Source organism: Gadus macrocephalus, chromosome 6 (genome assembly GCF_031168955.1).
Source record: "Gadus macrocephalus chromosome 6, ASM3116895v1".
NCBI lineage: Eukaryota > Metazoa > Chordata > Actinopteri > Gadiformes > Gadidae > Gadus > Gadus macrocephalus.
The window spans coordinates 12,738,868-12,752,108 of record NC_082387.1 but is presented as its reverse complement, the minus strand read 5'-3'; the positions used below and the strand labels follow the sequence as shown (position 1 = coordinate 12,752,108).

Here is a 13,241-nt window from a genome sequence, read left to right as displayed (position 1 = left end):
GCGCGGCGTTGTTGTCTGTGACATTCAGAGGGGCCCGGGGGTCTCACGTTTTAAACCTTTTCAATATACGTCCCAGCTAGGGAATATGTACAGACGATCGAGGTAAATGTTATGATGAATTATATATAAGGGATGATTATGATGATAATGATGAGGATGATAATATAATTATAAAAAAAATAAAAATAATGACAATAACAATAATGCAAATAATAATTCATATTATTATTATTATTATTATTATTATTTTCCATTAAAGAGTGTTTGTTGTGCAATTTAATTTAATTTATTACACACACCTACTACGTTAGATACCTGACGTCGCGTAGGCTACAGCTGTGGGGAATTGCCAAACCAGTTACCACTCAGCGTTCTGCACTTCCCGTTCACTACTATGAGTTTGGATATGGCATCCGACCTGTCTCCAGAATGTGTGGCCGATAAGGTATCGTAAATCGTTCTTCTTTAAACATATTTTATTTGCGTGGTATCAATTTTGTATCACTTGGGGTTAAGATTAATAGGTTTATATAGACCAATATGTATTTCGATGTGTCATGTTTCAGGGTGGCAGCCACCGAAACAATTTGGGAGTTCCTGAGAGGGTCTAGCTCTGTTTAAGTTCAAGGTGACATCGCGCAGGTTTTAAAACGAGTTGTTGGTGTTATTTTTGTTCAGATGAACATGGGCTCACACTTCTTTTCCTCATTTTACTCAGTTTTCCTCGTTCTTTTCGACCGTGTGCCTGTATTTATTCAACAGCGCCTCACTGGTAGCCAATCACAAGCTAAAACAGGGCGTGACGCGACCTACTCAAATTACTATTATGAGGAAGAAGTTTCTGACGCCTGCGCAGTAGCACTCCCAGCATCACTTCATTTAAAACTGACCCTAACACCGCATCTTACACGCCCCAAAACATCCAGACAACTTTAAAAATAAGTTGTTCGTGTCATATTTTATCCCAGTAAACAAAGCATCGGAGATGTCGTCGTCCAATCTGCAGGCTTACTGCTTCACGGAACTCCATCATGAGCATGTTCAGAAAGTGAGTGTTTGACGAAATTAACAAGTCGCTTAGTGGGTTCATGTTAATGCATTGCCTAGCATCTCTTTGTTTACTACAGAGTGTGTGGGGCAATGTGTATTGTCGGATTGGATGGTAAGGATTGAGTCGGCCGCCAAACTGCCTGTGTATGCATGGCGTGCGTAGTAGTGCTTGTGGTCAGTCGACACCACCACGTCCACAATGGTGGACACATGTGATGTGTCGGGTCATCTAGGATGTAGCCAACTCGAACCCCATGTTGTGACGTCACTTGCATGTCTGCCTCACATGCTAGTATTGTGATCAGTTCTCAGATGAGGAGCCTAGTTGTAGGACCCTAGATTAACCGGGCATTATAACGTAATAATAATAATTCATCAACACCTAGCCATCTTAATACATTACACTATCTAAAAAGACCTCATATCAACCAATACCCTAATCTTAAATGTGCAACCCTAAACCAATTACCTAAAATTACCCTTACTTACTTTTTTATCATTGTTGTCTACTTGATTTATTTATTTCTACTTATTCAGGCCCTAGATAGATTAATACCATTTTGTGATTCAGGAGATGGTTATATCAGCTCGTTTCTGTAAACCCAGAAAAAGGATGACATTGTTTTCATTCTGGAAATGCTATCTTTTAAGTCATATGTTTATTTCATCCCTGGTTCACTTGAAATCTATGTTTTTATTGAAGGGACATCAGATACATTAAATATCATAACAACTCAAATGACTACCGGTTGTAAATGATAAATGATGAGGATTTGTCTAGGTTAACAAATGTATAAGGGAAAGCAAGCAGTTGAAAAATAGCCTCCTTTACAGTTTGAACCATGTGGGGAAGTGGCAATTCAAGCAACGTTTTACATTTCTCCAAGCGTGGAACGGAAAAGTGACTGGGTGGTCTAGTGATTTGATATCCCACACTGATCTACAATCTACTGTTGATGTTTCATCCTCCATGCATTAACGTCTAGCAATAGAGCTGCAAATGAAAATGGTGAACGTTATATCCTTTATTTTCTTTGCGTCTTTCTTAGGTGGACCAATACCTGATCCACCTCCAGCTGTCTGATGCAAACCTGATGGACGTGTCGCTGCGGTTCAGGCGGGAGATGGACAAGGGCCTGGGCCGGGACACCAACCCAACCGCCGCCCTTAAGATGCTGCCAACATTTGTACGATCCACCCCTGACGGCACTGGTAAGTGACCGGCCACAGTTACTGCAACGGTTTCTGCATTTTCTTTGTGTTTTTGGGAGTTTCTATTAGGTGTAAACCCCTGCCTTGTTCAGGGAGACTCCAGCCCTCTGGTTGGTTCCATTGTGTATCATCAAAACAAACACTTTAAATCGAAGCCTTTGAAATTCTTGGCGGACTGATCATTTTTGCTGCATTGCTGAACCACAGTCCATCCACAGCTCTCATTCTACCGGTTGTTTACCCACTGTGCATCATGATATTTTTAAACCAGAATAAAGGAAATTGTCCAAACTGCTATTGTTACCTGTTTTGAGTATACTGCTGGTCACCCCTGAGACCCTTTCATTAATTTTGATCATCCCATTTGAGATTCAGGCCAGAACATGTGATTTTTTTCTTATTGCTGGCATCCCATTACTAAGACTAGACAACCCAAGATTAGGCTATTAAAGGCCCTATCAAACAGATGTCCGATTTCATTAGTTGAAAGTCTTTCATAAAGTGAAAACTGAAGGCTGGGAGTGGACATCGATTTTTAAAAATTAAGTTGGTCGTGTGGGCGAGGATAGAGCTTTGCCTTGATATATGAATCCGTCAAAAACCGTGTGTTAGATGTCAATAACTGGGCTACGATTTACACTTGACAATAGAGCACAAATTACTTGTCATATTCACACCCTTGCAGGCATGTGTCATACCTACGCTTATACTAAAATAAAATAATAACTGTTGGTTTAAGCCATTTAACGTTGCTGATTCTGAAAAGTGGATTCTGTAACCTTTCAACTAATTTTCTTTCACCTGTGATATTTCCTCTCACCAGTGTTTGCCTCACCAACTGTGTATCACGACTGAAAGCAGGGCTACATATAAGCCTGCATCGCACTTCCATAGCCCTGTGAAGAAATCCCCCATGTTCACCGTAACTTTAATTTATTTTTAAGAAAAGGGCCACTTCTTGGCTCTTGACCTTGGCGGGACCCACTTTCGTGTGCTCTTGGTGAAGGTGTCCTGCAATGGCCAGCAGAATGTGGAGATGGAGTCACAAATCTATGCCATTCCAGAGGAAATCATGAGGGGCACTGGCTCTGAGGTGAGGGACGACAAACCCCAACTCTTTTAGAAATTTGGACTTGAATTCTCAGCTCGCTGCCAATCTTAAGGGTCAAATGCTCAACCATGGTACGTCATTTTGTTTGCTGCTTAATGAACCGGACCAACTTTGATGATTGGAACTGTTATTGTCTGCTGTCAATGTCTGCTTAACCTTGCTAACCCTTGATCTCATGATCAACAGCTATTTGACCACATTGCTGATTGTCTGGCCAATTTCCTGGACAAATTGGGCATAAAAGAGAAAAAGCTTCCCCTCGGCTTCTGCTTCTCATTCCCCTGCCAGCAGACGAAGCTGGACGAGGTAAAGTTTACTTTATGTTTTCTTGTACTTTTTCATATCAGTCGCTACGATAATCATTACGATATCAGTCAATTTAATTGTTACCATGGGTTCACACCAAAAGCAAAGCCGCTGCATGAATACATAGAAAGCCAATGCAAAGACGTCAATAGATGTGCAAACCTTTTCTGAGTTACGTGAGGAGAATGTTCGCTTTTGGTGTGAGCGCACCTCTTAGTTTGCAATCATTCTTTGAATTTTTTTTTATTTAAAATAAAATATAAATGTTTTATTTCACAAAAACATTACACCCTCTTTGCATATCCCCTCCTCCCTGTGCCCACTCTGAATCAAACATGATCATGTTTGATTCAATATTTCTGGATTGATACTTAAAATCAATCCGGAGTTCATGAATCGGTATGTACTCGTGTTTTGTAGGCACTTTTTTGGTGTGAAAAATTCTGTCAGTTTAATCAGTTTTAATTACAGTCTATGTAAAGTCTGTTTAACCTTATTATTGTATACAGGATATCTCTGGTACACCCACACTGGAGCTCCGTTGGCCACGTAGTTCTTTACCCTTTTACCGGTATTACTGTTGTAGAGCTAGCGGGATACAATTCTAATCAGAGATTTTAATCCATTATCCATTCATAAAGACGTCCCCGGTTTAATTTACCATGACCAGTATTGACCATCGTTTGGTCTACATTTTTGCACAAAAGGGGAATTTGAAGGTACCAGGCCCTAAACAAAAGCCAAACTAATATGCAGTTAAATCTGGGATACTTGGCTCTATAGAGAGGAATGACTGATCAGCTCAAGGGCAGAGAACACATCTATAGACACATTGGACTCAAAGTGGTATCAAGTTTTAAGTTCCCTGTGTCACATCGCTGTAATTCAGAGCATGAATGACAAAAAACCTGTTCAACGGGTACAACAACCTTCAACATGCTCATAAATGTCACTTTAGTATGATTGTTTTTGTTGTGATTATTCATTACAAGCCGTTTTTAAAATTCTGCCTCTAGTGGCATCACAAGTGGGCGTGTCAACCTAGATTTGCGCTGGATAGATCAGTCTACCAGCCTACCCAGTGGACTGTAGCAAACGTTGCTCATCTAACCGTCACACATCTAGGTTGGCAAGCCCACTTGTTATGTCACTAAAACAAATGATGAAGGAGATTTTCAAAACGGCTTGTTATGTCTATTCACGCTCACACCTGGTGGTATAATATGAGACCTTTAAAGCTAATTTGCAGATCTCCCGCAGTCTCCCGCAGAAATATTCCGGTACATTTCCTGAATGGGATCATGTGTAAATCGGAAAAGAGATCGAAATGCTGGAAAATCTGGTTAAACATAGAATGAAAGCACTAAAATTGCCGGGAGAAGCACGTCAAGGTTTACGTAGAAGCTTTCACATAAGGAGAAGCTTTCACATTGAGCGAGCAAACCAATCGCAAGACTCCGCTCATGAAGTAGTTGATTTAGCGACTGTTTATGTTAATGCATCAATGCTTTTCAGGAGAATTGATTACAATATCATTATCCATACTCCTTATTGTTTTAGCAACAGGCTCCTGTTTTTCAGGAATGTACTAGTTTGGAACTAGCGCTTCCAAAACAAGGATGCTCCTCTCAGCTCGCTAGTTTTATATCAGCTGGCCTCTACAAGGGTTCGAGTACGGACATGTGTTGGACCGCCCCTTGGCCAATCTATTCCGGAATTGCTATACCATGTGTGAAATAGGGCAAGAGGGAAATGTTCTAGCTGCATGTGTGATTTTGTGAAAATCCCTAGTGGTGCCTTAAGGTGTATGTGTAACTGTCAGTCATGTCCAATAGTTTTAGGCTGTAATACTACAGTTATTTAATTTCCATCTGCACTTATGTCAGACATTATTTCTTCTTTGTTCAACTTGGTTTTCTTTTTCACTAAAGTGATCCCATTTGCTCAATATTGTTGATTTAAAATTGAGGAGCATCTAACAAAGGGGCGTTGTCCGGCCCCGACGCGCAGCGGAGGGCCGGCGACCCCCTTCACGCGTCATAGCAGTTATGTATACGCTCATTATACAACAGTTATGAACCAATCAGATCGCTGGATTTAGGCCCCCCGTTAGCAAGTAACCCTTTTAAGGAAACAATGAACAACCATAATGTCCCCACACTCTCTTCGCCTTCCCTCATTGTGTTTCTCTGCCATTGTTATGGTCTGCATTTCCTGAAGCTGTTATTTACATGATTTAAATGATTAATTCCACAAGAGCCGGAGCTATTGAATCTTAATTGGCACATACAGAGGCTTTGGCTTTTCTAACCCATTACTCAAATAATAGCTCTTCTTACCTGCAGGAAGCTGCTTTTTCTTTCCTGTAAATATAATTTATAAGAAATTCAAAAGTGTCAAAAAAGTGTCAAGGAGGGCCCTGGATATTCTGTAATTTACGTTTGATGGAGTGAAAAATACTTCAGATGCTGTTTGTTCTAGTGCCCTGCTTCAAATAAAGATGCCAGTTGAACTCATGTCTGCGTTGTCCTAATCATAAGAACAAAACAAGGTAGAACAATGTATGCTAAATGTAACTTATATTAAGAGATTCAGAGTACTGGTACTTTATTGATCCTGATGGAAAAGAGGTAACATGGTGCATAATGGTCAGAGCTTCTTGTTTTTTCCTCCCTCCTGCAGAGTATTCTGGTCTCCTGGACAAAGGGCTTCACGGCGAGTGGCGTAGTAGGAAACGACGTGGTTGCCATGCTGAGGAGAGCCATCCAGAAGAGAGGGGTGATTCAACCTGCTGGCTCGTTACCTATCCATTCTGAACAGCTTGAGGCTGCAGAGTGGAACGAAGTTTCTCAGTGGGCGATTAAGGCCCAATCACATTTATACCCCTTACCCCTTCCCCTTACCCCTTCAAAACAAGGGGGAGGGGTAAGGGTTAGGGGTAAGGGGTAGAAATGGGATTGGGTTTAAGACTTCCAAGATCCCCCCCTTGTGACCTCCTGTTGGAGTATGGTACACCCAATGAATCGGGTTCTGGTCTAGAGAACAAGGCTATATATTCATGCTGGGGAGGACAATTTATTTTAAAAGCATATATTTTTTAAGATATGCTTATTAAACACATACAGTCGCTATGCCTGCGACTGTATATGTGGCAGTCGCAGGCCTAGTCAAACAAAACTCGTTTGTCTACTTTCCTTATACTTTAATGTAATGTCCCTCAATTAGAGTATTAAGAATGTTTTTTTGAATTTATAATCCTGTTTATATTCAGTAACAATTTTCCATGATTATATGATGACACATTATTCAGCATTGTCCACCACTGGCTTTGAATCTATTCATCTATTCTACTCTTTTCATGCATCTGTCTGTGTCTGTGTGATCCCAGGACTTTGATATTGACATTGTTGCTGTGATCAATGACACGGTGGGCACAATGATGACCTGTGGCTACGAAGACCATCACTGCGAGATTGGCCTGATTGTCGGTAAGAGATCAGAGAGTCCGGGCTCCAGCTCTATAATTGTCATGGGGTCTCATGCAACTCCCTCAGCCGGGTTAACGATCCTCTGCCTTTAAAATTAATCAGATGGCATGCTGCTTGGAAGGCGTAGTTTTCTTTTTTTTATGTGCATTTCTTCTTTGTTAAATGCTTCTTTTAGTAAAAGATGAAATCAGGTGTAAAATGGTTCTGGGATATGTTTGGTATGATAAGGAGTTGGAATGTTTGTTTGGGAGCAAAAAAGCGCATATAGACGCATTCTTAAGTTGGCTGTTTTTAGCCAAACCAAAACGCTATAAAATTGGAACGATGGGGCCATGTCTCATGGTAAAAACTAAATCGATTTTTTTAAACCACTTACAAGGCTAGAAGTAGCCCGACACTTCTTTGATACTATAATAAAGGGTCTTAACATATAAAATGAGGCATTGATAACTTTGTAAGTGTACAGATTGTTTATTAAAAAGGACATTTTTTACACACATTACCATCAGTAGTTCACCCGTCGACGCCATCTTGTCTTTGAGGCTCGATAGGTAGATTGGCGACCACAGAGCTTGTGACATCCGTCAACAACACGTAAGCTCTGTATTGCTCCCAAACGAACATTCTAACTCATTATCCTACTAAACATATCCCAGATCAATTTTACACCTGATTTCTCCTTTGACTGTTTATATCCTATATTTAGTCTAGAGTCTCAAGGCAGATGAAGGAATTATAGGCCGGTACAATAATTATATAGTACTGGTCCAACATTGTAAACATAAACTGGCATATTTTGTATCCATAACCAGATCATCTTATCTATCTCTAGATAAGACTGTTAACTATATTATTATCCATCTATCTTCAAGTACAAGCTAAACGGCAGATAATAATTGATATTTCCAATCTGATATTGAGATCTCTAAAGTGCCTGTATAAATTGAGACCATAAAATATATTGGTTTATGCATTGTGATGAACGTCCTGTGATTTGATCAACCGGACCAGGGGGGTATACCACGAACCTCGCTGAACATACCCAGGCTTTCTTGGGAAAACCTGGCTCGACAGAGCCGCAACTCGCAATCAGAGTTAAATGGTACCACGAAGCTCACTTTAGATTCAATTAGTTGAACCAGGTTTTCCGCTTTAGGTTCAGTGCGCGTTCACTTGAAAGGGGCGTTTTTTGCGTCATTTTTCTCACCTTTACGATAGATCAAGCAGTCTATATGCGTATTAGTGAAAAGATTCTGCATATTGTCTATAAAATAACTATGCCAAATGCAGAATTGTTCGCCATTAATCCAAATAGAATGATGATGATTTAAAAATGGATAAGCAACGTCCATCCTGCCTTATTCTATCATTTAGGGAATTCACTTTAAATACACCCTATGTAAGAAATGTATCGCATGTTTTCGACCGCTGAGAGGTAGCGGCTGTAGCGTAGTGGATTAGTATAAGACCCGAATGCCAGCGACCGGGGTTCAAATTCGCCGGTCTATCATCATGCATTTTACCCCCATAGATGTGGTGCCAGCACGGCCTTGAAAATATGGGAAATATTCGAAAAAAATATTCGAAATAAGCACAAACATATAATTCCATAAGCTTATTCCATATGCATGAGAATTGGGACTTTTTAAGATTCACATAACTTCGCGTCACTTGGGAGTCGAACCCCCCCGCGCAGAAATTCAAGACTGACGCTCTACCTCCACTCTAGCACTCTGTCACGGAGACACAATGCGCAACAGTAAGCATAGTCTACATAAGGTCCAAAAGGAAGATCAAATAACGAACACCCTCTGATGAGAATCTGTATCTCTCATGAAGAACCCCAATTTCGTTGTTTGCACAATGACAATAAAGTCTGAAATCTGAATATCGTCAGACAATGCCAAGGGATCGGTTCTGTGCCGTAAAACCCTCTGTCTCCGGAGAGACGCCTGTACGAGAAGTGCGCCGAGGTCCACGGGAACACCCACAAATGGTGACGCCATTGTCAGAGGAGGGGCTAGGAAGCTGCGCACGCCGATTTAAGTAGCCGATCTCCGGGTAGACTAAGCCGAAAAACTGCTCCCGACCAGGTTTGGTTGCGAGCATAAGTCACCATGGTTATACAGCGACGCTAAAAGAGATCGACTTTCGTGGTACAACTAACCCAGGCTTTGAGCTACCTTGCTAACCCTCTAAGCAGGACATCAGACAGTAAATTGGGGTGAGAGGAAAGTAGGACCACTGATCAGAATCAAACCTGGGTCTGCTGCAGGGCACATGGCCCAAGTGGTTAGCAAGTAAAGGCTTAGTTATGGTCCCACGTCAACACAAACGCAAGGGGGTTTACAGACCCATTACGTCCTTGCAGACCCTCCTTGCATTCACCGCAAGGGCCTGACATGTGCCTCCAAATTGTAACCTCGACAAGGGCTATGACTGGTCAGCTCACTAAAACCCAATGCAGAACCAAAACAGGTTCACGATTGCGTCAGAGCGTCCGCGTGGTCATTGCCTTGTGTCGACGTGAAACCGTAACTGAGCCTTAAGCGAGGTGAGTCACGGAACCGGCCGGCTTTCCATTGACTCTGCTGATTGGGGGATGTATGTGGGTCCCGTCCCTGGCAGGCACGGGCACCAACGCCTGCTACATGGAGGAGGTGCGGAACATGGAGCTGGTGGAGGAGGACGAGGGCCGCATGTGCGTCAACATGGAGTGGGGGGCGTTCGGGGACGACGGGGCGCTGGACGACCTGCGCACCGTGTTCGACCGCGAGATTGATGCAGGCTCCCTGAACCCCGGAGGGCAGCTGTAAGTGTGTGTGTGTGTGTGTGTGTGTGTGTGTGTGTGTGTGTGTGTGTGTGTGTGTGTGTGTGTGTGTGTGTGTGTGTGTGTGTGTGTGTGTGTGTGTGTGTGTGTGTGTGTGTGTGTGTGTGTGTGTCAAGCCCGACCCGGCCCGTGCACGTTCTGTACGAGCCCGGCCCGGCCCGACACATTAACTGTAATTATGAGCCCGAGCTCGATTTCAACCCGAATTTTTTTTTAATACATGTGTAACATGTGATATATAAATTTCGATTAATATGTGTCGGCCTCAACTTGATACAAAACACTCTTTCACACGTCGATATTTCCTCTCCCACTGGACACACAGGAACACACACACACACACACCCCTACCGACGTATCCAGGCCCATGCAGTTATAAAATGCAATCAATCATGTCAGAACATAGACATTTTCTATAAATAGCCTACCAACGTTTGCAGTGAAAAAAAAACTGACACACATTTCATGCTCAGGGATATGAAGCTCCACAACTTCAGGAACTCGGTTGCTAAGCGGTTAGTTTCAGATGCTTCAGTAAGATCGAAATACATCAGAGGAGTCACACAGGAGAGAACCCGGTCAGGTGCATGGTGTTTGGAAAGAGATACACACAGAAAGGGCGTATCTCCAGCGCACACAGAGTTGGGAGAAGCCATACCGTTGGCCTAGCACATTTCACCTCCGTCTCATGCAAGGTTTTTGTGCGCAGCAAGCTTTATAAATGAGGCCAACGGGCAAGCGCAGCGACTCTGCAAAAAAAATAAATAATAATAATAATAATTAAAACGTGCGGGCCGCACTAACACTTAACTTTGATATCAAGTAGGGGGCCACAAAATATCGACCCGCGGGCCGCGAGTTTGAGACCCCTGAGCTAGACGTTCATTACTTCCTGGAGGCACGCGATAGGCCGATTAGAACCATGCGTCTTAAAGTGAACACGTCCTGATTAGAAACGCAGCGGAAATGCATATTCCTGGAACACATAATTCTGTAATGCTGACTTAATGCAAAGCATGCACTACCTACCTGTTACATTAAACTTAATGGTCTTAAGACTTTTTCTTACTCACAAAGTTCCTTTGTCTTCAATGTTCCTGCCCATATTGTAAAGCATCCTTTGGTTTTGAAAGGCGGCATATAGATTTAATTTATCATTATTATTAGGGGTCCGAGCAGCGAAGATGCTTGGTCCCCTATTGTTTCTGTTCAGTTCATTTTCACCCCAAATTCTGTAAAAGTCATACTGCAGCCTATACCGTAAGTCGAAAACTCTTGAAATTTTCAGGTATGGTCACCAATAACCCCCACTACCCATAAACCCAAATTTGGTACTGCACCCAAAGGTGGAGTCATTGTAAAAAAGCGCCACATAAAATATTTAGACCAAGCCTCACAAAAGTTATCGAACAGATTTTTTTTTAATAGTTGCATTTGAGAAATATAGGCCAACAGGCATTCCTGTGGAGGTTGGGGGCATTGAGCCGGAGTGGGCGGTGTTCAAAGCGTCCATTGCTGAAGCAATGGAGGGGCGTGACTTCGCCACTCTATGTAGATTGAGTTGAGGTCTGGCGTTAGCCAGGCTACTCGGGTATTGGATTGTCGGTGCCCTTAAAGTAGTTAACTATTATGAAGAAGCATTAACGGCACCATCAATCTTCAGATTATCTCGTGCGTGCGCAGAGATAATTTGCGCGCTCGCAGTTGATATAATATAATACGCCGGAATGCATGTTTTATCACATTAGTGCTTCATGGCACTAATGTGTCGCCATAGTTGTGTGCTTACTGCTTATCATTCGACATTTTGACCATGTGAATGAGGCTACAGTTCAGGTTTGTCAGTGGCTCAATGGGATAATGCCTTGTACTGGTGAGCCTTTGGTTGAGAGTTCGAATCCCGATTAGAGCATTATGAACAAGCTGATCACCGGTTGCGGTGATTAACTGCAAACCAAAGGTTTTATTTTGCCTGCCTAACATTTGCAGATGAGAATAAATAGTAATTTTACAAGGGCCTCCTCAACACTAAAAACACTACACCACACTACAAATTATTTCTCGATTCTCTTTTAAAAATATGCTGCAGGTAAGATTCAGAGCCATTATTTGAATGTTATTTGTTTGAAATACAACTCCTTGTCCATGGCGCGTCACAGGTAACTTTATGATCACCGCCTCATACAGCACCGGATAGCCATACAATGGAATCTATTCTAATCTATTCATGCATCTGTCTGTGTATTCCAAGAACTTTAACATTGACAATGTCACAGTGATCAATGACACATTGGGCACTTTGATGAACTGCGGCTATGATCTGCAAATATGCTGCAGGCAAGATTCAGAGCTATTATTTGAGTCTAATTTGTTTGAAATACCAAAGCCATCCCTCAGCTAATGTAATGTGTGATGCGCTGTGGGAATATCGATTTTGAGTTTACTGCCCCTGCCTCTATATCAGCCAATTTAGGTTTTAGACCTCTTGGCTCATTTTTTATCAATCAGAACTTTGCTACCTCGATTGGTTTGGGGAATTATCTCGCCTGCTGATTACAGGTGTGTGAAATGCAGCACTTATCAATGGTAGAGCAGTGCATAGGGATGGAAGGAGAAGAGAGTGAGTTGTCATTCTTTTTGGTTTGTTTGGAGGTTGCTGCATAAACAATCAATAGGATTTGATGGGGAAAATAAGTTTAGAGGGGACTGGTGATGTCCCCTTGTATATAAAGTACCAGGTGATGTCCCCTAGTACATAAAGGACCATGTGTTGTCCCCTAGTAAATAAAGGACCAGGAAGGAATACTATTGCAGCCATGTACAATCTCCTTTTGTAATACCGTCGTGTGTGATTGTGTTACAAAATGGGGTGAACTTTTTTTTCTACAAGTCACAATGTCAAATCAACACTGTTGAAATCACTCACTTTGTGTCAGTCAGTGTCACACACTGCCTGACATATCTGGTGCATTTGATTTACAACATTTTCCTTCTGGGTTGAGCATGAGGCCTGCATGTCTAATGTGGTCTAATTATCCCAGCAAATCAGTCTGCTTCCATGTCTGTTCTGAGTCTGTCTGGAATTCAACTTGTGAATAGTGCAGATGCAATATGCAAAGAACTGTCAAACACCTGCTTTGTAATTGGCAGTCTTTCCATTATGAAACCCTCTTGATTAGCAACCTGTGGTGGCATATTTTAAAGTTTGCACAGCAGGAACAGATTGGGTTTTATACATGCAGAA

At 42.1% G+C, this 13,241-nt stretch overlaps 1 protein-coding gene across 2 annotated transcripts in view; it reads left to right on the top strand.

Annotated features, from left to right (window-relative positions):
• Positions 1–328: 328 nt before the first annotated feature.
• hk2 (hexokinase 2) overlaps positions 329–13,241 on the top strand; it is a 30,774-nt gene continuing 17,861 nt past the window's right edge. Inside the window, exons 1-7 of one of the 2 annotated variants that reach the window (XM_060054191.1) lie at positions 329–445; positions 2,100–2,262; positions 3,207–3,355; positions 3,560–3,679; positions 6,362–6,457; positions 7,068–7,167; positions 9,796–9,979. In XM_060054191.1, coding sequence (XP_059910174.1) covers positions 395–445; positions 2,100–2,262; positions 3,207–3,355; positions 3,560–3,679; positions 6,362–6,457; positions 7,068–7,167; positions 9,796–9,979 — 863 coding nt within the window. In that variant the 5' untranslated portion in view covers positions 329–394. Of the gene's footprint in view, positions 446–839; positions 1,049–2,099; positions 2,263–3,206; positions 3,356–3,559; positions 3,680–6,361; positions 6,458–7,067; positions 7,168–9,795; positions 9,980–13,241 lie in introns of those variants that run through there. The other variant, XM_060054190.1, reaches the window with a different exon arrangement.